The sequence below is a fragment of the Netta rufina genome (assembly GCF_964035555.1).
Source record: "Netta rufina genome assembly, chromosome: 2".
NCBI lineage: Eukaryota > Metazoa > Chordata > Aves > Anseriformes > Anatidae > Netta > Netta rufina.
The window spans coordinates 138,103,601-138,130,446 of NC_140124.1; the positions used below are offsets into that span (position 1 = coordinate 138,103,601).

At 40.0% G+C, this 26,846-nt stretch overlaps 1 protein-coding gene across 1 annotated transcript; it reads left to right on the plus strand.

The window, feature by feature from the left end:
* Nucleotides 1–42: 42 nt before the first annotated feature.
* Nucleotides 43–25,772, plus strand: DCAF13 (DDB1 and CUL4 associated factor 13). The gene is made up of 11 exons (XM_084306648.1): nucleotides 43–203; nucleotides 1,637–1,836; nucleotides 3,107–3,214; nucleotides 5,283–5,372; nucleotides 7,333–7,488; nucleotides 8,212–8,289; nucleotides 12,032–12,114; nucleotides 14,131–14,295; nucleotides 17,096–17,231; nucleotides 24,499–24,662; nucleotides 25,478–25,772. Exons 1-11 carry the CDS (start codon nucleotides 134–136, stop codon nucleotides 25,563–25,565), a joined length of 1,338 nt encoding a protein of 445 aa, XP_084162774.1. The 5' UTR covers nucleotides 43–133; the 3' UTR covers nucleotides 25,566–25,772.
* Nucleotides 25,773–26,846: the final 1,074 nt, after the last annotated feature.

A 26,846-nucleotide genomic window follows, 5' to 3' on the forward strand; every position in this document is an offset into this window, starting at 1 on the left:
GTGCCGGTGCCGGTGCCGGTACCGGTGGGGGCTCCTCGGGGGCTCCGCGTCCCGTCCTGCCAGGCTGCGGCCGGCCCGGCCCATCCGGTCACATGCAGGAAGGAAGAGGCAAGGAGCCGGGCGGCGCGGCGCGATGCGGGTCAAGGTGCTGAGCCGCAACCCCGACGATTATGTGCGGGAGACCAAGCTGGACCTGCAGCGCGGTGAGCAGCACCCCCGGGCCCCCCGTCTCTCCCCCTCCCCGGACCCCTTCTCCCCACCCGCTGCCCTGCTGCGTCCCCGAGGCGGTGGCAGCGAGCGCCCCGGCCCGGCCTGGCGGCACCGTGAAGCCCCGGGGCTCGCCGCTGCCCCCCGGCCGCTAGCCCGGTGCCCCCCGGGCTCCCCCCGGTGCCCCCCGGGCCGCCCCCGGGGCCGCCCCCTCGCTGCGCCGCCGACAAAATGGCGGCCGCCGCCCGCGGCCCGCGAGAGGGGGTGGCTGTGAGCCTCCTCGCCGGGCTCGCTCGTGGTGGTTTCGTTTTTTTTTCTCCGTAGTGGCAGTAACGCGGTTGTAAAATCGTCACCTATTGTCAGGAGGAGCGGGATTAAGTCTCGGCAGCATTAAATCAGTCTAGGTTTTGAGGACAGGGCACCTATTGTATTTTAAAGTCTGTGTACTTTGTTAGCGGCTTGATGCAGGGGCTGTGCTGTGTGAAGGGGTGTTGTGACTGGCACTTTGTTGTTACTTAATTGTGGTTTTGTACTTATAATATGGAAAAATATTATTAAAGTTATTGATTGGGGCATCTGAATACACCTTAGCTATCCTATCAGGACAGGCTGAGAGAGCTGGGCCTGGTTGGCCTGGAAAAGAGAAGACCGAGGGGAGACCTCGTTAATGTGTATGAATATCTGAGGGGAGGGCGTCAAGAAGATGGAGTTGGTCTCTTTTCAGTTGTGCCCAGTGACAGGATGAGAGGCAGCAGGCACAAACTGAAGCACAGGAGGTTCCAGCTCAATATGAGGGGGCACTTCTGTACTGTGAGGTGACAGCACTGGGACAGGCTGCCCAGAGAGGCTGTGGAGCCTCATTCTCTGGAGATATCCACAACTTCCCTGGATGCCATCCTGCACAATGTGCTTTACGTGATCCTGCTTGGCAGGGGGGTTGGACCAGGTGATCTTCAGAGGTCCCTTCTGACCTCAGCCATTCAGTGATATTTATTTTCCAGGCATGATTTGTATGTAAGTTGTTGAAACAAATTCTCGGTCATGTTACAGAGTGATATCCAGCTCCTTTTCATCAGAGATTTTAGAGGTCTTAATCTACTTTAGAAATCAGTAGACTAAACTAAGTATTAACTCTTGATGAATGATCTATTGTCAGTTGCTCTACTGAGTTTTCAACCTTCTTGCATAAAACAGAACAGTGGTGACAAAAGCCAGGAGCTCCACATCAATGCCCACTGCCTTTCATCATTTTATTGTAAGGTATGTGTACAGATGCAGAGAGACCCTTGCTTGACAGATGTAAAAATCTCAGTGTCACAGAAAATTCTCCCACAGCAGGAAAATCACCTAGAAAAGATTTCTAATTCAGTTCACCTTGACCTGTATTGCACATTACAGGTTTCTAACGTCTGTGTTACTCTTATTGCAGTTCCAAGAAACTATGACCCCGTATTGCATCCGTTTGAGGTTCCACGGGAGTACACCAGAGCTCTGAATGCAACAAAGCTAGAACGTGTTTTTGCAAAACCTTTTCTAAGCTCGCTTGATGGCCACAGAGATGGAGTTAATTGCATGGCCAAACATCCAAAGAGTTTGTCTACAGTACTGTCTGGAGCGTGTGATGGAGAGGTAAGCTGCAGTTATAAACCACAACAAAAAAGGTCTTTCTTCCTTCTTTGCTCCCTAGTTACATTTCTTTTGTGTTTTTGTTCAGCCATGATATTATATTCTGTTCAGATGTGATCTTCTCTTCAGAAGGTGCAAGTTACCCGGTATGGGACAGCATTCCTCAAACTGCAGGTTGTGACCTCCCAGCACACAAAGGGTTTCAAAAAGCTTTAGGCAGCAGCTTTAGCTGTGAGCAGGGGATTTAACAATTCCTCAGGATGGAGCAGTGAACGTGAATATTTGCTTTTATATTTGCCATATTTGCCAATATTTGCCATAATGATTGCTTTTTGCTGTTCCACACCCCCCTGCAAAGAAGGTGAACTGCTGTAGTCAGAAGATTATGTCAAGTCACATGAGCTAGGAGGAAGGGGCATGTAATCAAAACCTTTGTGGGATAATAATTTAACATACTGAAAAAAATGCTAATCCTGTATTTGTTTATAATGTTTTAGATAAATATTAAAAATAACAAGCAAGGGTACTCTAATTGGAGTAATTTGCATTTAAAAATTATGCTTGTTGTCTCTGCCCTCTCACTCATACCTTCTTCATTTTGATAGCATTTGTGTGTTTTAAAGATGTCTTCTTGGTTGCTGCTTGCTTCTTATAGAACATTCACATGTCACACAGCAGTGATGGGGAGACTAACCTTTTCAAAGAGGAGCAGGATAAATTTATATGAAACATTGGACAGATTTCTTATCCACTGGTAGAGCAACTAAAGTATGGGATACTAACAATACATACAAATGTAAAAATTGAGCTCCTCTGTGTTTTTTTTTTATTATTATTTTTTATTTTTTATTAAATGGACACAAATACTTTGAAACAGAAACTTCCATGGGAGGTGGATATCATTATAAAATTGAATACACCAAGTGAATGTAACTCACTTGGTTACAAAGGTTATTTCCTTGTGCTTTTCTCTTTGAAGGGATGTTTTTTGCTAAAATTAAATTGTTACCATTATCTTTTAGCAAGAATTCTAGTTGAAAAATAGGGGAATGGAAGAATAAGGTAAGTATGCAGCTTGGGTGGGAGGATGGGGTGAAAAGCAAAGAGCTGCACTTCAAACAAATTTTTGTGAAGAAGGGAATAAATAAGTTTTAACTTTATAAAATCTGGCCAGTGTTCAAGCCAGCTATGCCATTTTGTTACAGCATGTGTGATCTCTTGTACTTTTAAAACTTAATTTAATAGCTACAGAATACTTTTCCATTTTTAACAGGTTAGGATTTGGAACTTGACCAAACGACAGTGTATTCGTACTTTACAAGCCCACGAAGGCTTTGTTCGAGGCATGTGTGCTCGTTTCTGTGGTACATCATTCTTTACGGTAAGTGTAGTGTCTTTCCTTAATACCGTCTAACAATGCAGAGTACCTATTCACCTTTTTTTTTTCCAGTGAGCATCTTATATTTAAATACTGCATAGCAGAGAGTAAGTTATTTTAGAATTTGAACTCATTTATTCAATTTGTCTATGAACCTGACAACTCTGATTAAAATATTACATTTGGTGTTGTAATATGGATGTTGTTCAAGACTATGGAAAAGATAATTACCAGATTATTGCTAAAGGAGCCATTTAATTAGAATTTGAGTAATCTAATTTTCATTAAAGAAGCAGGTAATTATGTTTGTTGAAGAATTAGGTTAAGTTCATTGGAAGGCATGCAAATGGTTACTTCTGTGAATATTTCTATAGCCTGTGGTTAAAGATAACCTGATCTATTCAAGATGGCTTTGGTTGAGTAATTATGTCCAATAAGGTTGTGTTAATAAGACTTCATTCATTTGTATCAACCACAACTAATTCAGTTGCATGTAAGCTGTTTGGAAATAGTATGTCTTCCTGATTGCACTAGAACAATTCTAAGATGACAAAATAAAAAGAACTATTTTTAAGACCAGAGTGTATGGGGGTTTTGCATTTTTTGAGCTCAACAGAAAGGAAATCACTCGCCTTCTCCCACAAGAGAATTTTAAGTGCTATTTTAAGTGCTATATACTTATTTTTTTCTGAAGTAGATACCAGGTCATGAGGACAGTAGTTAGAATGCTTTCTGCTTTCTCAGCAGAAAATTCCAAATTACTCCAAATTAGAATCCCTTTTTGACAAGCTTTCTACCTGAAAATTGAGAGAGGGGATGAAGAGAAGTAGTGCTATCAGGAGAAGAAGTAAAACATGAACTAAAAGATCACTGTACTGCCACACAAAAGCTTGTGCTGGCATTATACAAGGGGTAGCATGGGATGAGGTAACTGGAGCAACTGAGGTGGATTGACTTTTGAGGGGCCATCTGATTAAGAACCACAAGATGTAGCCTAAAATAAGCAGTCACTTTATACAGCTTAAATTTTTTTTCCTTTCAACCCTCGTAGTATCTCTTTTGATAGTTGGAGAATATCCAAAGTGACAACTAGGTGAGAGACTTTTTTTGCCAATGTTTAGACAAACCTTTCTTTAAATCAAACTTAGCATAAAAGATCCACATGTGAAAATCCCATTCAAGCAAAATTTGTTTAAATATAGCCAGATATGAAGATTCTGGAGCCAAGCGTGTAGCTATGACTGTCTTTGGCTCTGAAAATAAATCAGCAGGGTATACTGTTGTGTCTTCATCCTAGCCAAGCACCCATACAGCCTCTTGTCTGCTTCTTCCCACTCCACAGCAGTAGGATTGGGAAGAAAATAAGAATAAAAGTGAGAAAACTCATGAGTTAAGATAAAAACCATTGAATATCTGAAAGAAAGAGGGGGGGGGAAAGCACAGCCAATCAAACAAGCAACAAAAAGGAAATCACTCACCTACTTCCACAAGGAGTCAGTCTCTCAGCAGCTACCTTGGAAGCCGATACCTGTTTCCTTTTTTCTTCTTCCTCTACCCCAGTTTTTATTGCTGATGCAGTGTTTTGTGGTATGAAATGCACCTCTAGCCAATTCAGGTCAGCTGCCTGCATCTCGTCCCTCCTCTTGCCCACCCCTAGCCTAGTTGCGGATGGGGGTGTCAGACATGACAACCGACAGAGTGGGCAATCAGAGAAAACCTAGACACTGCGCAGGCACTGTTCAGCAACAGCCAAAACATTGGTGCTGTCAGCACTGTTCTTGCCACAAATCCAAAGCACAGCACCATATGGGCTGCTGTGAAGAATGTTAACTCCATCCCAGCCAAACCATGTGCCTGTACTTTGTCAGTTTCTAGTGAAATAATATGACAAGGAGAACTAACCTGGTGCTTGGAGGTATAAAAGTGAGCGATGAATAACGAGAGCACTTTACTTTTGTATATGTCATAGACATTTCCTTTAGAAAGGCTGCCTGTACTTTGCAAAGATGACTGGTAAAGTAGAGAAAATATATTTATGTAAAGCCATACGTGCTTTCTCTACTGTATCCAGGTTGGTGATGACAAAACTGTGAAGCAATGGAAAATGGAGAGCCCAGCATACGGAGAAGAAGAAGAACCAATTCATACAATTCTTGGAAAGGTAGTAAATCTAAGTGCTGATTTCCCACTTTTCTTCTTTTGAATTAAATTTGAACCAATTCTTACATAGCTTTTAGAGGAGAAATAGGTTGATATCACCTGTTATCACAATGTGTTGTAAGGTGATGGCATTAAATTTTAAAATGGCACTCTTAAAATTATCTCCCAAGTTTTTATTATATTTATTTTATGTGTAACTAGGAAGGAATATCTCAAATGCCATCAGAGAATGCTTAGTATAGATTTGTCTATACTAATCATCCTTTTTCTCAGAACTCATCAGATCTTATGTTGTCATTTTCTCTTCATCTGTTGTCAATGCTTAGTCTTCATTAAATAACTTTATTTTCATGCCATACCTCACAGCCATTCAATACAAAATTTTGACTTTACATTTGTCGTGGTTCCGCTCGAGAGGGCAGCCGAGCTCCACCACAGCCGCTCTCTCACTCCCCCTCCTCAAAGAGGAATGGGGAGAAAATATGTGAAAAGGGGCTCAAGGGTTGAGATAAGGACGAGAAAAATCACACAATAATTATTGTAACGGGCAAAACAGACTCGGCATAAGGAGATAGTAAGATTTATTGCCTATTACTAACAAGCAAGAGAAGTGAGAAAACAAAGGAAAAAGCAAACCAAAAGCACCTTCCCCCCCCATCCACCCTCTTCCACCTCCTCCCCCCGAGTGGCACAGGGGAGCGGGGGAATGGGGGTTATGGTCAGTCTACAGCACTTCTTCTCTGCCGCTCCTTCTCGGTCACTCTCGTCCCCTGTGCTGTGGGGTCCCACCCACGGGATGCAGTCCTTGATGAACTGATCCGGCGTGGGCTTCCCACAGGCAGCAGCTCTTCCAGAACTGCTCCAGATATGGGTCCGTACCACGGGGTCCATCCCTCAGGAGAAAACTGCTCCAACCTGGCTCCCCTACGGGCAGCAGCTCCTGCCAGATCACCTGCTCCTGCGTGGGCTCCTCTCCACGGGCTACAGGTCCGGCCCGGAATCTGCTCCGGCAGGGGTCTTCCACAGGCGGCAGCCTCCATCGGTGCAGGGCCACCTGCTCCACCGTGGTCTCCTCCATGGGCTGCAGCGTGGAACCCTGATCCACCGTGGCACTCCATGGGCTGCAGGGGGACATCCTGCTTCACCATGGTCCTCACCACAGGCCACAGGGGACTTCTGCTCCGGCGCCTGGAGCACCTCTCCCCCTCCCTCTACACTGACCTTGGCACCTGCAAGGCTGTTTCTCACTCCCGGCTGCTGTGTGGCACAGCGTTTTTTTCCCTGTCTTAAATATGCTCTCACAGAGGCGCAAACAACATCGCTTATTGGCTCAGATCTGGAAAACAATGGGGCCCTTCCCAAACATGGGGCAGCTTCTAGATCTTTCTCACAGAAACCACCCCTATGGCTCCCTGCTACCAAAACCTTGCCACGTAAACCCACTACAACATTTTAATCTACTTTTGTCAGAAATAAATATACTTCACCACCTTGAGCTGATGGTAAGCTTACTTTAAGAAAACTGAATGTTTTTTTTATAAGTAGATATCTTGAAACCGTTTAATTATTTTTATGTGTAGGAGATACTTTCACTTCCTAATTGAAAACTAACTGCACTCATAAAATTCCCATTTGCTTTAAAGTTGGCCATACTTTGTAAATGGGCTTCTAATGCCAGCTCCATTAGAAATTAACAAGAAATGTATGCATGCGTATTAAATGAGCACGCAGAATAAATGCAGAAAGCCACCCTATTGTGTAAACGTACATCTAATTAGACTTGGTTTCCTGCAGCAGTGGTGACTTGGTTTTCAGTAATGTAAATGAATAAAGACATGAGAGGTTGATATTTAATGATCTGTTGATTTTTTGTTGTTGTTGTGTAATAGAGCGTATTTAGGCATTTATTTATACATTTGGTTTTGCAAGTTTTCTTTTATTTCTTTTTTTTTCCTTTAAAGACAGTGTACACAGGAATTGATCACCACTGGAAAGAAGCTGTTTTTGCCACCTGCGGCCAGCAAGTGGACATCTGGGATGAGCAAAGGACCAGTCCCATGTGTTCATTTACATGGGGTTTTGATAGCATAAGCAGTGTAAAATTTAATCCTATTGAGGTAATTTTTTGTTATGTATTGGAAATCAGTGTGTTTTTTTTTTTTTTTTTTTTTTCTTGATCAGTATAAGATCTAACCTCTGTTAACATTGTCTTTAACTGTTTTTTTCCAAATATAAACTTAGTTACATGTCTTCACATAATATGTAGGGGGTTGTATACATACATTTTATGGCAATATTGCCCTAAAAGATTGTACCATATATTTGCATCCCTTTATCTTTTGTTTCTGTTAATGGGGGAGAAGAAGAAAAAAATGAGGGTGTTCTCTGTTCTGCCCACAGCAATACATATCCTGTACCTCAATTATATCATGCTATCTGGTGTAGCAGTTGTGTGGCTGTGGAGCTCTCATCTGTGGCAGCACCTATTGCTTGTGGCAGTAGCTTCTCCCCCTCTTCATGGCAGAACAACCACATCTGATCTGCTCTTCTCCAGCAGCTCTTGGGTGGGCTGTGTTGGTAGATGAAGTGCAGAGAAAGTGCTTGTTACTTGTAGAGAGGACTGGGTGGATTCTGAATTTTACTGGGACAATTATTTGAAGTGTTTTTGCTGATTAATTAGCTGCACACAAAGAACAATTAATGTATTTTCTTAATTGGAAAAGGAACTGCTGTTTGATTATCAGTGTAGTGAAATAGTTTAGATATCTAATGTAAGCTGTTGGCTATGCTCTAAAAATCTTTATAACATACACTGATTATTTATGTATTGATTTATTTAGACATACCTTTTGGGAAGCTGTGCTTCTGACAGAAATATTGTGCTGTATGATATGAGACAATCAACTCCATTAAAGAAGGTAATTTTTGCCTTTTATTTTTAACAGAAGGTTACGGCAGTAATAATTAATATGTAAATAGTCTAAGTGTTGATGAAGACAGAGAATGGGAAGCTCTGAGCCACTGAGTTTTCATCATCTTTAATTTTGAGTCTTTTAACTGAGTTCGAATTAATTTTGAATTTTAAACCAGAGTTAGAAGGGCCTTTTTCTGCATTCAGACGGGCTGTCATGCTCACTCTGTTATAATTCTTGATAAAGTGCCTGACCTGACAGCAATTTCACAATAAGAACTTTATGTTCTTGTATTGCATTGTGTCTTTGTGTGTGTGATTTTTATTTTTTTCTCCTTGCTTGAAGGAAACAAGGTAATTTCTAAGGCATTTCCTTTCTAGCAGTGGAGAGCTTTGCTCTGCATTTAAAAGGGTGTTTTTCTTTTTGTGTGGAGATAAATCCTTCTCTGTGCACCTAGTGTAAACATTTCAGAACTCCTTTGCAGTGAAATCAAAATTGTATTTATATGTATGGAATTTTACCAGTGACATGAAGATTCTTACTAATCTTTAACAAAATGTATGTGTCAATTCAAAACGAGAAAACAGTAATCTAAGTAGAAATAGTAACTGCTGTGTTTTTGAACCCCATAGCTATCTTTACAATTTTTCTTCTGACCATAGAATATTATGGCTCATGACTATACTCTTAGTATCCTTATGAGTATCCTACATACTGTCTGTAAAGAAGGTGCTCTAATATACACTAGAACTTTATAATGGTCTTTCACATGGATATAAATAGGAATATTGGTGGTGTAACAGTGTTTCTTTCTTTCTCTTCCTGTGCCCCAATAATTTTTAGTGAAGTTTCACTTGGGCCACAGAGACACTGCTTAAAAAGTTTACTTTTAAAAAAAAAAAAAGCCAGCTGGAGACCTGAGCATCAAAATAAACACAGCCAGTGCTATAGATCTGCAGTTACAAGTTAAGGGGATGTAGTTTGAGCTTTTGTGAACTAAGTTTGAGTCTAACAATTTGATGTGTCATTTATATGTGATTAATACATTATATATGTACATAATATTTAATTAAAATTATAGACCATTATATATAAAAGTGCACCTATATGTGCACCTATATATGCATCAAGTATATAATAGGTGTATGTACATAGTTATATCTCATGTATAACTAGTAAGCACCATGCTTAGGCACATCTCCTGCCGTAAGAGTGTAACTGATAATTGCTTGGTTGCATCTGTGGATGCAGTAGCTTCTGTTGGGTTCCTGCTGGGATAGGAATGATTCCCCAGTGGAGAAAAAAGTTTATGCCTGTTTCTGCCTTGAGAGCAAAGAGCTCTGTAACTCCCAAGAGAACGATGCTCCTTACAGGGGCCTGGAAGGATGAAGGGGAGCACGCCTGTTGTATGACAAGAGGAAGACATTTAATAGATGTTAGTGTACTTGGAAACTGAAAGATGTGCTTGTGCAACCTGTGGGATCACAGAAGGAAAGAACTTGGGATGTTTTAAAGATAGACTTTAACATTTGAAGAGCTTATGGAAACTTTGTTATTCATGGCCTGAAATAGTAACAATCTGAGACGCTCACCTCAATCAAAAGCCTTGTAGATAGTAAAGGACGGATTAATTACTTGGATGGTCTGGTTTTGTGTTGAAGTAATCTCAAAATCTCCAGGCTCTTTCTTAGCAAGTGCTTACAGTTAAATAAACCAAGGTAGCCAAGTCTTGGGAACTTCACAAATTTGTCTTGTCTTAATAGGGGCTTTTTCCTATGAAATGACTAAACGTATCTATAGTTGATTAAAAATAGTTTCAGAAGTTGGTTCTGCTACAGGTTTAGATAGTTCTGAAATGCTACTACGATCCTCACAGTGACTTAAATCAGCCCAGGTTGCCATACAAAGCTGTTACTAAATGTAATGCTAGAACTGTACAGGCACTGTTTTCATTCCAAGTGCCACTGCTGCAATAAACTCAATGCTTTAAGTTTGGGTGGAGGAATTACAAAGCAAGATGTGGAACATGAATTTGACCAAACCTGACCCCCTTTGAGAAGAAGGTGGATTTTCCAGCAATATTAGGCCTACTTTGTGTTATGATTTAAAATATTTATTATACATATTATGTGTTTCAGTTAGTGTTGTACTCACTTTGCAATGCCTGGAAAACTTGAACCGAGAAGATGAAAGAACTCTTCTTGATCGTTAGCTTCCCGTATATATATACACACACGCACAATATATACACACAAGGTTTATAATTAGAAAAACAATACTGAATCTGAGTAAGCTGTAGTTGTCACACTACTGTAAACACAGGGCCCTTCAGTGGCTTATCCCTGCAGTTAAGTCACTCTTTAAAACAGAGATCAGTTCACGCGTCTGATGATTACATTCTGTTCTGGGTGCATGTGATATCTGAAAATGAGCAGTGTTTTGCAGTGCAGACTTCATCTCATGTTGAGTAGGATAATGTCATGTAGGAAATGAGGATTTATGGAGAATGCGAGTCATGAGACTATGAACACACTTAAAAAGTCACGATCCAGATTTTTTGTGGGGATTCAGTAGGGCTCATCAACACTAACTTGCTTTGAAATTCTATTTTTTTTTTTTTTGAATAATGAACACAATCATACAATTACATTTTGCTGTATGTCTACATATTTATGGTGTTTGGTATAGTGAAGTGAGAACAGTTTGGAGTACCATAGCGTAAAATAAATGAATTTCAGAATTTTCAAGTAGGTTTATGGCTGGCCTGCGTTGTTATGGAAAATGTTCAGTTTGTTAATAAGTTGAAATTATACCTCTGCTTTGTGTCAGGAATGCAGTACAGGAGTTCTTTCTAAATTTTGAAAGCTCCTTCAAGACTCAGCAGAAGCCAAAGCTGTTGTGTCATTCTGGGTGTCAGATCTCCTCCTGCCCCACAGCAGCCCAGCAGTCACTGCCTCCTTCAAGGTGGAGGCATCCAGCATGCAGCTTCTTGAGAGCTCTTGCCAAATCCACTGTTCCCTAGCAGAAGGGTCTTGTTAGTCAGTCATCAGCTGCATTGCTCCTGCTTCAAGCCAAGGCAACCTTTTTGCAGCCATCTGCTTAACTAGCAGCAAGTAAGTCTTACAAATCTGTAGCAGGTAACTCACAGCTAATACAGGGACAGTGAGGAGTAAGTTATAACACAGTGACTGCTGCACGCATTGCTCGATGCTTCAATGAGAAATGGCACCTGGCCTGGAGAATTCAGGAACTGCAATTTTAGAGATAAAATAAGGAAGGGATTGCAATAACTAGGAGAACATCAGGATGTTACAATCACTTTGCAGATTCCAGATCATAACATTGCTTAAGGACCATATCCTCTGAAATAACCATTTATTTGGGCATGTTTGTACAGTACTTAACTAAAGTTTTCTGTGAATATAATGAAGTGAAATTCTTAAGATGATCCCAAGTTACATACTAGTTTCTAGATAAGTGACCGGTAAGAAGGATTTTATTCCAAGATGATTTATGGAAGAAAATTTAATTTCAGTGTAGCATGAAGCAATGGGCATGTGATGAGAGCTAGGGTGTCTCAGTTCCAATTGTAACACTGATAAGTAAACATTATCATTTATGTCACTATTGCTCTACCATAATTCTGTATCTAGAAAGTGTTTGCTGGTCTCAGTGATATAAGAAGCTTTGAAATATAGCCAGTATTTTATTGCCTGCAACAAGGTAGCAATGTGTAAATATCTTCCAGGTTATCTTGAACATGAGGACAAACACACTGTGTTGGAACCCCATGGAAGCTTTCATTTTTACTGCAGCAAATGAGGATTACAAGTAAGTGTGATCCTGATTTTTGATAATCCCGATCATGTTAGGGAATTTTTTTTCTTTTTTTTTTTTTGGTATCTTAATGATTTACCATCATGTTAAAATACATTTTTAAAAAAGCCACATAAACTCTAACTTTGAACCACTTAAGTAATAACCTAATGAATTATATGAATTGTAGACTCATTGACTTAAAAAATAAATAAAAATAGTGGTAGACTGCCTCTTTCAGTACCAGAGTGGGGTGGGGTGTGGAAGCACTCTTAAAAAAATGCAGTTAAGTCTATGCAAGTATAGTTTACAGTAGGACCTGGAAACTAAATAATATCGCCAGTCCAAGGCAATATAAGTATTTATTTTCTTACCAGCTCATGTGAAGCTTGGTATATTGTCCTGATCAGCTATTTTGATGAGAACATTTCTTAAAATTAATTTTTTGTGAAACAATTCCAAGGACTGCAGTACTTATCCTTTCAGCATCTCACAGCAGTATTTTACTTTTGGGCAATACTATTCATGTGAAGAGCTAATCTGATATTGAAAAAGCTGTCTCTTCAAAACTAGGCCACTGCAAAATGTGCTCCATATCCTTGTTTCCAGGAAGTCAGTGATCTAACAATAGATCGCTGCTTTCTTCTAGAACACAGGGATTTTATCGCTTATCTTAAGGCTGTTTTTCCAAGGAAATAGAATCTGGCCCAGACCTTGAAAATGGGTGTTGTATATAATGTACTGCTTTTCACATTTTCTTGGTTACGGCATGGTAAGGCTACCTGACCTGTTTATGTCATTTTTTTTCCCCCACACTAAACTGAAATTGGTAGCTGTTACTGTAAGGGGCAATTCCCTTCTTGCAAACTAAAACAATTAATGAGTGCAATGGCAAATGTACAAATCAACAATATGCCCGAAGTGTTAGCTAATTACATAGAGTAGCCGTTTTGAATGTGATGCTAGCATACTTTTTCTTGGGGAATTCAGAAGGAAAAGGAATAGTTGCCAATAAGCAATTGAGTAAAAGACATTGAATTAATTCCAGCTATGCATTCATCTGCAGTAAGGAGGATGGGGAGCCTGCTGCTAAATTACAAGTTTTTAATACAGTAGTTCTACTAAACAGTATACTTAAATGTGGTTTCATTAAATGCTTTGTCTGTAAATCGTTGTGGTTTATTGGCACCCAGCAAATTAATGATCTATGCAGTTATTGTGCCTTGGTATGTGTCAGTAGGCTGCTGATTCAAAGGAGTATGGGTAGACATCACCTGTTCTTCCTGAGCTCTGAAGTGCTTAAGAGGTAACCAGCTGAGGTCCAGCAGCTATGTTAATATTTAATGTAAAGCTTTTCTACAGGCAATGTAGACAGTGTAGTTCTTCAGCTCTGCTGAAGTAGTATCCCTGTGTTTTGAAGGACCAAGCTTTTCTTGGGCTTCTACAGAGTCACTGGTTGCCTGGTATAAAGACAATCAGGCTGTAGGAGAGGGTGCCAACCGAATGGAAACTTCCCAGTAGACTTTGAGTAACTAGGAGATCCCATTACAGGAAGATCTAGAAGCCTGGCAGAGTTGAGAGTGTTGTCATAATAAGTAATTCAGAGACGCTTGATCAGGTTATACACTTAAGTCTGAAGAAGGGAGTATGGTTGTTGGAGAAACAGGTCAGTCAATGACCCAAAAACAGATGCTGAAGGGAGTGGTGGAGACCTATCTGTTCTTTGGGAGCGAACAAGAAACCTTGGTCCTGTTCAATAACTAAATCCCCTGCTTAGTAAACATTTTTCAACCTCTAAGCACTACATCATTCTTTCCTTTCGTGTGAAGTGTTTAGGTGTCACCTGATAATTACTTCCTGATATTATTTCACTTCAACACCTTTACCTTTTATGCGTTACTTGCAGTTTTAAAGCATTCCCTCTGCAGTACAATCTGTCTTCAATGATTTGTGTATGATTAAAGTAGCAAAAATGTGCTATTCACTTACAAGTGGTTCAGATATTAAGTTGTTCATGTGTTTCTTTTAAAGCTTATATACTTTTGATATGCGCTTCCTCTCATCGCCGGTCATGGTGCATATGGATCACGTGTCTGCTGTTCTTGATGTGGATTATTCACCCACTGGGAAAGAGTTTGTCTCTGCCAGCTTCGATAAATCTGTCCGCATATTTCCTGTGGACAAAGGCCACAGCAGGTGAGTGATTTTACACCTCTCTTTCTTGCTCTCATGCATCCCAGTGACCTCCCTCCCCAGGCCTCAGAATTTTCAGTCGTTCCCATCTTCGTTGAGGCATTCACTTTCCGTGAGTATCAAAGTCTTATTCTGTTTGTACCTTGAGATTGACAGGTCAGGTAATCAACTGATAATTCTGGAAAATATGTTAGTGTAGAACTTCTGTTTAACAAGTAGCACTGCTGATGCAATTTTGAATTAAAATTAAGGTGGTGTACTCTAGATACAATGCTTTATTTGTCATTTTAATTCAAAGGTATCCAGAATGGAGGCTGTGTTCCTAAAGAAGCATTTTTTTTATGGGTTATTTGTTTCCTCTTCTATGGTGTGATACCACCTCTTGTATACATCTGGATTTTAGATTTTTTCCCCTGTTAACAATCTGCAAATTCACACTTCTGTTATGGCAGCATGCTTTCTGTGACATGATTGCTTTCCAACAAGATGCAGTATCAGTGCTGATTTACTGTCCTTATGTATACTCGCTTGTGTTTTACCAAGATAAATCCTATATTCTTCCCCTGTCTGTGTATCTTTAGTGTTTTTAGGTCACTTTGTACTGTATGTGTCACCACAGAAGTCTGCAGGCCTTAGAACATTTTAGTGCTTGGTTTTCTGGGACTAGCTTCATCCTATACAGATGATTAGTGAAGACATCCCATGGAAAGCACTGTTAATGTGGGTTCCTGAGGATCAGTCCGGGACACTTTTGTGATCCTATTCAGTGCACTTTATTACTTTTTGTTCATGCTGTGCTAGTCAGGTTTTGAGTCACGTGACAGTGCTTTGAATACAGTTCACTTTGAATTAGTTTCTCATGTAAGGTTTCATAAGGCAGTGTATTAAATATTTTGCTGAGGTTCAGATTGGATCTGCCGTGTCTCCATTACTATTATTATTTTGTTTTTCAGTTTGATGAAAATCAAAGCAAGTTATCAGGCCTGTCTGGTATCATTTGTTCCTCATAAACCTACTTTCATTATTCTCTGTCAGACTTTTTTCTTTCTTTATTAACTTCACTTTTTCTTTTGCTTTCCTTTGTCCCCTTTCATTTAATCTCCCCCAAAATTGCCACTTGTTTAAGTTTGAGTTGGCTGGGGGGGGGGATGAGGAATTTTGAATACTGACTGGGGGAGAAATGTATTTTTGTTACTGTTCGATGTAGTTATGTATACGTTATTCAACATGTCTACATGCTCCTGTACCTGTTTAGGGATTGAGAAGGGCTGTTTCTATTTTCTTTTATAACTAATCTACAAGTAGTTCTACTTTTCTTTTTCTTGTTTTCTAATAGTATGTTAAATATAATTAGGTATTCCATCTCATTCCATCTCTCCTTTTATTTTTTTTTACTTTAAAAAAAAATAATCATCTTGTATTATTAAACAACGTGGTTCACATCTCTTGTGTTCCACGGATTTTCTTTTCTCTGGAATGTTCATGAAAGTGGTGCTAGGCAAAGTTTAAGCACATCACTGAGAGGAAGTGAGCAGATCCCATAATGCTAGAAGAGCAAAAGACTTTATTCCACATTACAGCAGACTATTGATAAGGAAGGCATTTTTCCATTTTGCTCTCTTTTGCTCCTCTTTCTCTTTCACTGCTTTTCTCCTTTTCTGTCTCTTTGTAGTCGCTGTAAATATAGTGAGGAAGAGCCTTACAAGTGAAGAACTTAGCCTCTTATAAGCTGACTAGGGCATTCTGGGACACTTAAAATTCTTTAAAAGCTGGACTTATTCAGAGCTGCATAGTTGAAGTGAATCCTGTGGAATAAAGAAATGTCTCCAAGCAGAAGATCTGATCCCACTTGGAAAACTGAGGACAGTTCAGTGTATCTTTAAATGAGGATCCTGACTGTGTTCCAATTAACTCAGACTTTTGATCTCTCACCAATTTGAACAACCTAACTTCCACTGCTTCCTATTTTATTTTTAAAAGAAAGCTTAAGTTTGGAAATTGAGTAGCCGTAAGAAGTAAGATCTCGTATGAAGTTGATTTGAATTCTGTGAATTCTTTGTAAATGGAACCGAATGTCTGTGTGAGTTTAAATGACGTATCCAGGTTATATGGCCATCTTCTCTTGTGTTTTTCCTTTCCTGGAGAATGGTAGTTAATAACTGGTGGTGGCAGCAACGGGAGAGACAAAGGCTGAAAATTCAGAGTAGGGAAAGGAAAAATATTTAGTTCCCCAAAGGTATGTGGAGAAAAGTTTGTTACTGAGCCAACTAGTAAAATGAAAGTAAATACAGAAATGCTTCTGAAAACATGTACGTACTTACACAATATTAAACGTTAATGTCAGCATAACCTGATGTGAGCAGGGATGTTTTCAGAAGGTTCTTGTGCTCAGTCTTTCAAAAGCTTTGTTGTTTTTGTAGAGTATCACTTGAGTGTGAACTAAAGTGGTGGTTAAGCTTATTAAAGCTTATTTAAGGTGGTCTATTGATTACATTTGTTTTTCTTGCAACTCCCCACAGGTTCCACCTCAATCTAGTTTTTTTCGTGGCTCTTGAATTGTCATTGTTCCTGTATTTCCCTTCTGTTACTACTTGGATTTTACTTGTAAAAAATAACTAGGTAGAAGAAAGAGAAAGGTCTCTTAGCTGCGCCGTATGACTGATACGCAAAAGGGATGGGTACAAAAAGAATCAAAAACCTATAATAGATTTTGCCACAAACAGAAAACTTTCTGCTATTTCAAAGGTAATGTTGGTAGAAAAAGTGATAATAAAGTATTGAAAAACGTTTTTCTTCACTTTAGGGAGGTCTATCACACAAAGCGAATGCAGCACGTCATCACTGTAAAATGGACTTCGGATAGCAAATACATTCTGTGTGGCTCAGATGAGATGAATATCCGTCTGTGGAAGGCTAATGCTTCTGAGAAACTGGGAGTGGTAAGATACATGTTCTGTTATCACAAAACGGTGCTTGGTGGTTTCTGTTTTTTTTGTTATTACAACTGGTTAGTCTGTCCAACTTCTAAAAACTTGTTTCTAAAGGGAAAATGTAAAATTGTAGTTTGACATTTGCATCTAATTTGAAAACTAATGTGTGATATAGCTCATTGTATTTACTGTGGCTTTTATTAATAGGATTACATGCCTGTGTATTGCTATACAGTGTGACTATTTCGTCTTTTTTAATTTTAACAATAATCACCACTTCTAACTAAACTAGAGTTTTCTATCTTGGTACTACAGGTGAGTAGTCATCCCATTGCACCAGTGAAAAAGCAATAACTTCCAGTTCTAGAATGTAGCCATACACAAGTTATTCTACTGAAGCGTAGGATTGCTACTTTAAAAAAAAAAAAAAAAAAAAAAGACTGGTTCAAGTTTAGTGCATTCTATGATAAGCATATGCATTGTAAAATAGATTACTTGCATCAATGCATAACTGAGGTTGTCATTAAACTATGTAACTCAAATATTGAGTGGGCAGGCTAGTCTGAAGTCCTTTTAATTCAGCATAGTCAGTTTGGTTGAAGCCTTCCTAGTAGGAGCAGACATCAGTCTAATTAATGTCTTTTTCAGTAACTCTTGTTCAAATGATTATATGTAGATAAAACCAAAATGTTCTATTGCAGTTAGCACTTACATAGATTCATCTGCACAGTTGTATTAAAGAATTGAGTAGCTTTGGAGAACGAATTTGACACTTTGTCCACTGGGAGTAGTCCCTTTACGTAGCTTTATGTTAGGGTACCCGGGAGGTGCTTACGTGGCTCTTTCGGAGCCCATCAGAAAAAGCAGAGCTGTCAAACAATTCTCAGAGGAATTCCTGCTTGATCTTGGGATGGAGTGAGGGGGGAGGAAAGGGATGCTGTAATTCAGGGAGGAACATTGTACTGTTAAAGGGACGGATCTATTCCGTAGTTGTGGCTGGGGCTGCTCAAGGTGAGGCTCCATCAGTGATAGTTTCTGCATAGAGGGGCTGGTGGGAGTACTGGGGCTGCAGCGTGGAGTGGGAAGGTTCATGGGCTGTTGTGCCCTGTGAAGGGCTGCATGTGGAGCAGCACACCTAAAACAACAGGCTTATCTTTAGCCACGACTCACCGTAGGTATTCAGGAGCCCTGTTATCTTTCCCGTCCTTGCTGTACAGCTGTATTTTTTCTATAGCCTGTACAATGTGTGTGGTTACAAACTCTTATTTAGGTGGAATTTCTTTAATGGACTAACTCTTCTATTGTGTTTAGGATGTTATTTTTTCCCTGTTTTGAACTGATCCTTGGAATTTTTCCAACTAGAGCTTCAGTAAAATATTTAACACATAAATATCAGCCCCAATACTAATTCCAAGGACTCTGCAACGTTCGTTACAGGCTTTACTTTTTCATATAAATTTTATGTTAAATTTTTTCAAAGAGTGCAGTATTGTTACGTGTTTTCCTGTTGGCATATCCATAGCCTCACAGGAAAACCCTTTTCATCTGTTTTTACAGTGTTAGCTGAAATTTTCTCTCCTTATTAACTATCTTCATGCTTGGTACAGAAGGACCTTTCTGTCTCTCTAACATGCTGTTCCAGAACAGCATCATCTGTGGTATTTCTGACATGCGCCTTTGTTCTGTACCCTTTTTGTGAAGGACAAGTGGGTAAAAAGAATGTCAAAAACACAATTTTCACATAGAATGATAGTATTTTGAAGTACGTTCTGTTGACTACGAGGTGGTAATGGCTCCTTTTTTATGGAAGAGTAAGGATGCTTTACTCTGGGTAGTAACTGGGAAAACCAACACGACATCACAGGAATGTTATGTAGCAGAAGGACTACTTAGCTGTTGTTCCAGTATTCAAGATGTAGGGTGGTGAATTACCTTCTGCTCTTTTCTGTGGTATTTACACCAGTGAAAACTGGCAGGAGGTGAGTCTGGAAAAGGCACTATCAGTTACGACTGAATTGACAGTCGTGTGTTCCTTCACCTGACGGTGAATCCTACACAAAATGCCCTGTGTGTGTTTGTTATGTTTTTGACGTGCCTCTTGGGGGCTGTGCAGAGGATTCAGTTCTGCTGCTAAGGGATCCTAGGGATACAGTTTTCACAGCATCTCCTGCAAAGAGTCGAGCGGAGGGCCACAAAGATGGTACGGGGCCTGGAGCATCTTCCCTGTGAGGAAAGGCTGAGAGACCTGGGTTTGTTCAGCCTGGAGAAAAGAAGACTGAGAGGGGATCTCATCAATGCTTATAAATATCTTAAGTGTGGGAGGCAGAGGGATTTGGCCAACCTCTTTTTAGTGGTTTGTGGGGACAGGACAAGGGGCAATGGCCACAAGATGAAGCCCAGGAAGTTCTGCACCAACATGCGGAAGAATTTCTTCACCATGAAGAGTGACAGAGCACTGGGACAGGCTGCGTAGGGAGGTTGTGGAGTCTCCTTCTCTGGAGATACACAAGGCCCATCTGGATGCCTACCTGGGCAGCCTGCTCTGAGGAACCTGCTTTGGCAGGGGGGGTTGGACATGATGATCTTTCGAGGTCCCTTCCAACCCCTACAGTTCTGTGATTCTGTGCGTAAGGGTTTCTGACAAAGATCTTCAGCCACCAATTCCCAAGGCAACCAAGTTGATAGTTACCTTTAACCTGTAGGTCAAGTGGCATGTTTGTTACATTCTGCTATGTTTTTTTTTTGTTTGTTTTTGTTTAAATCAGAAATGAAAATTCATCCTGCCATTTAGAACGCACAGCTTGTCACCTTGCAACATCGAGAGGCATTTTAAGGAAGCAAAGCTATTCAGAAATAGGGGAAGAACTTAAAAGGGACAGTGAATTACGTAGAAAAACCGCTCTCGTTTCACATGGGTGACACTAATGAACTTGTGAAGAATTATGTTATATTAAGAAGAGAGAGTGTTTCACAGCCCTGTATCTTGTGTGGAAATATGTTCAATCACGATGTTGTCGAAGCCTTGAATTTAGTAAGATGCAGAATATGAATATTAAATTAGTAACTGTCCAGAGCTGATAGAGTTGCTATAAAAGCTTTTGGAAGCAGTATGAAATTTTATTTTATGTGTTTAGAGAAGAATTGCTACAAGGACTTTGGGTGGAACCTCTACAGCTCATCCCATTCTTGGATATACCCTGGGAATGTCACTTGGATGCAGGCAGCTGTGCTAATCCTTGCTCCATCCAACTTGGTAGTTCCTGCTGTTTTTAATGTTGCAGGTGTTAATGGCTGTTTATCAGATTCCTCTGCTTTTCTTTAACACCTGCTCTTTTTTTTTTTTTATTAGAGGCCTGGCGTTCTTATCTTCATAGACATGTGCTAGCTCATTTTGTAAAAGTCCAGTTCTTCCATAGTCTGTGGCTATTTTTTGAACGCTTTGAATATTCAAAGCTGAACACTCAGTAATTCTGTCGGAAGTGTCAGAATGTGTCTTAAATGCTTAGTTGCTTGGTCTGCTATTTTTCTTAGCTGAGAAGATTTGATTGAATGACTCATCCAAAGGTCACCGTATTTCTGATATAATGCCAACTTCTTGTAATACATTGTATTTAAGATGGATATTTTGGGGGTGGGGGTGGGTAGAAAAAGAAAAGTGATAATCCAACTTTTTTTTTCCTCTTTTTTGGTCACTTAGTCTCGTTTTCAGCATTGCTGGGATCCGAGGAAGTTAGGCTGAATACGGTATTTAGGTTGTGACTGATGAACATTTATCCAGTTGGAGAGTTGTACTTTCTGAACTGTGGCTACCCCAGCAGTCATCAGTTCTGACATGCATGTTTCTTTTCGTTTTTAATGTATTTGGCACTGCAGTCATTATTTAAAATCAGTGAAACATTAAAGGAAGAATCAACGTCTGGAGGAGCCAGGGGCATGCTGTGTCTCCGCTCACTGGCAGTTAAGTCTGCATGGGTTTTATGTAGGGGTAACAAAACCCAAATCTTTCTGTTGGATCTACTGCAGGAGTTGTTTTAAAATAATTAAAAGTGTTTAGTTGTTGTTTTATTTTTTTAATAAAAAATGATGTATTTTTTTCCCAGTAGCATTCTGAAGGTAAATAGGACTTCACAGGTTTTATTTTTAAGGCAGTAAACGTCTAGCTCTGCGTGTCCTGAAATGAAAGACCCAATTACAAGAGTTTTAAGATACTCCAGACTGTTAAAATACTGTACTTTATGGACTTGATGTGTACCTGAACTTGGCATGTTAAATACGTGTGAAGCTTTTGTACTTGTGGTCTTGGGGATTTCTGAAAAGGGGTGTGTGCACCTTTGGATTTGGGGAAAAGAAGGAAAAGAGCCTCGACTGAGGGAGAAGGATGGAAAAGCAGTAATAGAGTAAATTTCAGTTAACAAAATAGATTTCATCTAATTAATATGAAGGGAGAGAGATATTTTTAATTATAGTGAAAGCAATGAACCATCAATAAAACCCGAAGGTGCAGTGTTCTTCAGTACACTGACACATTAGAAAAATCCTCCACCTGCAATGTTTTTGCCATATGTGTGAATGTCAGTAATATAACTTCTGTGACTAGCAGCAGCACAATTTGGCTCTGCTACCTTTCCAAAGTTGCTAAGGATCAGGCAGAGCACTGGACAACTGAAGAAGAAAATTTCATGCTTGTGAATGATTTGTGTCTCAGCGAGTGTAACAGAGTTGGAACATGGGCTTTCTGCTTTCCTACAAGGTGCAGAAGTGGCTTTTGAGTAAGAACTGAAAAAGATTGGAGAAAGTACAATTACAAGGCTCGGTGTTGTTCTAGCAAAGTGCATCAGAACTGTCTGAGTGATTGTAGATCCTTTCAGGCTCCTTCTAGTGTACAGTCCCATTGTGTGAGATGAGGCTGATAACAAGCAGCAGCAGGTACTGAGCGACACAGCATTCTTCTGAGTGATCTGCCGATGGTAATTCAGTGCACACGTAGCCTCATCCCTTTAGCTACGATTTTGTGCTCTCCACATCTACATCACCTTTTCTTGTTTGTTGTCTGTTTAGATGTAAAGAACCCGTACGTCTTTGTTGCCAGGAAATAATGAGTAATGAACTTAATGGCAATAAATTCAGAAGACAGTTTTCATCAAAGCAGTGGAAAAATTTTAAACACAAGCTACAGTGTAGAAAATTGCTGGGATATGTTTGCTTTCTAAAAATATGTTGCATCTGTGCTCTATCTGCCCTAACCTAGAAGGGCAGCCTGGAGAGGACTGATAAACAGCCAGTTCGTATTCCCATGCTGAATTAGAGGAGTCTGGTAGTGAGTGGGATAGAGTGCTACAGGTGTAGCCCACTTTAAAAGGAGCATGGTTTCTGGAAGGTGATTGTAGCTCTTCAGTCAGGGCTCCAGAAAAATGCTTACCTTCCTTCTGCCCGGGGGTGTGTGAAATAACTAGCCTCTAGCATCTGGAGGGAGGAAAGAAGCATAGGCAGGTCACTTAGGGACACATCTTCCTCTTGCTAACAACTTGTGTTTTAGGGTTATTTTCTCCTTTTTCACTCTAGGTATTCACTGTGTAGTACAGCTGTTGTAGTGGCACCAGTCCATTACTTTTCCACCACATGATTTCTGTTTTCCTCATATAGGAAGGAAGTTCCCCATTCACATTAGGATGTATGGAAAAAGGGTCAAACATCACGTTTCACTCATGATGTCACGTAAATACAAATTTTTTACACTGCAGGGTGTTCTGGTCCCTGTAAATGAAATCTTGAGTCCTGCTAACCAGTGCTGCATTTATGGCATCTTCGTCAGCCCAAAAGCAGTACGGGAAGCTGGTCTCCTCAGCTGTCTGGGGTGAGCTTTGTAGCATGACTTGCAAGGAAGAAATTGGAATTCAGTACTTAATTGCAGTCCTCCTTCTTGGTTAACTGGTATTTTTGGTAAATAGAAACTTGTCAGTAATACACTTTTTTCCCCCCCCCATCATATGGAAGCACAGCCTGGCATATGGATGGGGTGCTGGTGTTCGGTGGTTGGATGGGAAGGCACGAGCTACGTGCCCTTCTAGAAGCTGCGTGGCATGTGAAAATGGAATGAGACTCAAACATAACCACTGCTTAATCTATATTAATTTTTTAAATAAGATATCCTGGGTGTATCTTTTATTTACAGATTCACCTCCCGTCTGTAGAATCATCAAGGTTACGCTAAATCAGCAGCAATTTGCTCTTCTTAAATTGAAGAAAAATCATTGCATTTAATTAAAATAAAAGCTCTTTAATTTGGATTATGTTGGCAGTTTTCCGCAGAGTGGGAACACCTGGGATTTATTGAGAAAGAACCATCTCTTCAGGCTGGCTCACTAGAGTAAATTTCACTAAAAAGGAGATTGTTTTATTGGGTTAGGATTGTAGAATTTACTCACTTGCAGTTTGAGAGGTTATGATAAATATAAGTAAAGCAGACGGATTTCATTTTATGAACACGATGGTGTGGGCAAACAGAGGTTCAGAGTGCTGTGTGTATTGGATGCCTGAAATAAGATCTTCGTGAGTGGTGAGCAACTCTGCATTTGGTACCTGGAGAAACCTCTGTCATATGGCTCGTGTTTACCTGCTTTCAGACCATTTGTGGTATTTTTGACCAAAATTGTCTGAGTATGATAAACATTTTCAGAATTTATGGAATATTATAACAGAAAATACTATAACAGAAATCACTTCTAAAGATAACCTCCAGAGTGGAGAAGAAATAGGGGGAAAAAAAAGACATCTCTCAGTTTGTGTTGTTAATGGTGTCTTGGATATAATTGTAAATATGAAATGAAATTTGTGTCCTTTCGTGATTGTACCATTTCACCTTTATTTCACGTGTTTATGATACTAAGTTATTTTTAGCTGTGTGATGAAAGTTGGAACTCCCCGTGTGCCACGTAGGCAAGCTAATACTTGAAATCTCATATGTACAGTGTGCTTCCTAATGGATCCAGGTGCCGGATAAGATTTAGGCCACATGAAGAGCTGTCTGTAAAGCAGTTCATGAAGACAATTCGTTTTTAGCATTTGTACTTATACTGACTAGTGGTTGAAATGCCTGCAAATCTTTGTTTCACAGTGGAAGTTGATCATCAGCATTGGTTAGGAGAGCAAGCGGCCTGATCAAAGAGGTTTTACTGTCTGCCAAAGTTCAGTGTTTGTAGAGAAACTGTAGAGAAAATCCTGACAGTTAAGTCCCTGTTCTTCTGTGACATGCTTGTCTCTGTTATTTTCCTTGTAGCTGGCACCACGAGAGAAGGCAGCTATGAACTACAATCAGAAGCTGAAGGAGAAGTTCCAGCATCACCCGCAGATCAAACGCATAGCTCGGCACCGTCACTTGCCTAAAAGCATATTCTGCCAAATCAAGGAACAACGTATCATGAGAGAAGCTCGTCGGCGAAAGTATGTCTTCCTCTTCCATCTTCTTGTCTTTGTATTAATAAAATGCATCACTGTGGTGCTGTGGTAGCAATGCATGGGAATGTTAGAGCTACAGGGTGTGGGAGGAACGAGTATGAGCTACTTCTAACATCTGAAAAGTGATCACGAGCTCTGGATTGATTAACCTTTGGTTATTTTTAAAAAAAAAAAAAAAAAAAAAAAGGGAGGCAGGTGCCAGTATCAACAAGGACTGGCTGCTTCCCAAAAAAGGGCTGAAGAAACAGGATTGAGTATCATGTTGGAAAGAGCCACAGTGCTCTGATAGGTGTGACGTGATGCAACACTGCAATGGAAACAGAATGAGGTGTGGGTTATTGGGGTTTGGCATTAAAAACGAAAACTCCAGGACGAGCGTTTTCAGTCACCTGGATCGCTGTCGTATTGGAATATTGGAGCAGAAGGTGGCATACTTTGCTGTCGTCATGAAATTAACAATAAAAACAAAAAGTGATGGGTTTTAGTCAACTTTCTCAGCTACCTGTGAATTTAAGCAGCAAATTCAGCTAACATGAAAATGAAGTAAGCTGGTAAGCTGTGCTCCCAAGAAAAAAAGTCAGTTTGAAGCTATTCTAAGTTAGCCAATGTTAAAGATACTTTTTGAAGGGACAATCCTCCTTCTCAAAAGAGGAAATGTGTTGTTTTTGGCTAATAAAAGCTAAACAATTCTTAAATTATTATTACTTTTTTATTTTAAGTAATTTCTTAAGGAGGAAGCTGGTATTGGTTAACTCTTTGTGATGATTACTGAACTGTGTTTTTATGCTTTCTGTTCCTAGGGAACTGAATCGTCGCAAGCACAGCAAACCAGGATCAGTGCCAGTGGTGCCAGAGAAGAAGAAACATATTGTAGCAGTAGTGCAATAACTGTTTTCGCATGTACAAAATCAAGACTGTTAAAGTTGCTAATATTAATAATGACAGTTGAATAAATATCTTTTTGAGCTTATTTAAAGCTTGTGCCACCTTTCATCCAGATTATACAAGTTACATAAAACCCAAAAACTTCTTTATGTGAGACTTATTATAAGCCTCATATTTGAAGTTTGTATTACAAAAATAAAAGTTTTGCAATTCTCAAGGTACTTGTAGCCCAAAGTTCTTTGTTGCTGTTGTTGTCTGGGAAATGCTTTGCTTCTCCTCCAGTGGGATGAACTCAGCTTTTTACTGGCAGTACTGGCGAGGTGCTCAGACAACAGTGCTGGAATTCAGCTGGGCTTTTTAGGCGGAAGCCTTCTCCTGCAGAAATGAGAGATACTAAATGACCATAAATATTGCTTAGTATTTTCCGTAAAAAAAAAAAGTGTGTGTTTTTTTTTTTTTTCCCAGCCTTTGTACTACTGTGCAGTCGGTAACTGCCCTTCCTTCTGTCCCTCGAGTTTATGCACAAAAAATAACTTATGAACCCAATTAGAATAAACTCCATATTTTAACTTTTTTTATTTGCTTTAAACTCTGGAAATACCATTTTGAGTGCTTCTAGCAACGTGTAGGTAAGATTCCTGGATCATTGTGGCAAAATTATGGCTTTTTGGTGATAAGAGGCCATAATGTATCTTTCACTCTCTGGATCGCTTACCTTATGGGGCAATGTAGGAAGAGAAGCAGATCTGAAGAGCATAAATAAGTAGGATGATGAGAAGCAGTGGAACAGCTCAGGGAATAGCCTAATGCTGGCTGTATGCCTCTTGTACTAACACAGTGCTCTCTGTGCCAAATACACTTCATTTCCTTCCTGAAATATTGAGAAAATTGACAGAGAATGTGCGGTCCAAAGTATGGCTTGTGAAACAGCTGTAGTCAAGTCCTGAGCGATTTGCAAAACCAGACTAATTTTCTGGAATTTGATTAAAATTTTCTAGCCTTGGCTGTTTCTGTTGAGTTGGTGTAGTTTGTTGTTGATTTACCGAGTCGTGTTATCCTTTGGTGTGAACGAGCCCTGCCACCTGGCCTTGGTGCAAAACTCTGAATGCAGCTCAAGAGTTCTCAGTCCTGAAGTGAGGTTGGTCACAAGATGTGGTGGTACCAATGTGGAGCTCCACTGCATGGTAGAGGCATGACCAAAGCATCTCTTTGTGTTCAAAGACCTTTCTGCACTGATGGTTTCAAACAGACCCCAAGCAGAGCAACTCGAAGGATCAAGGTTGG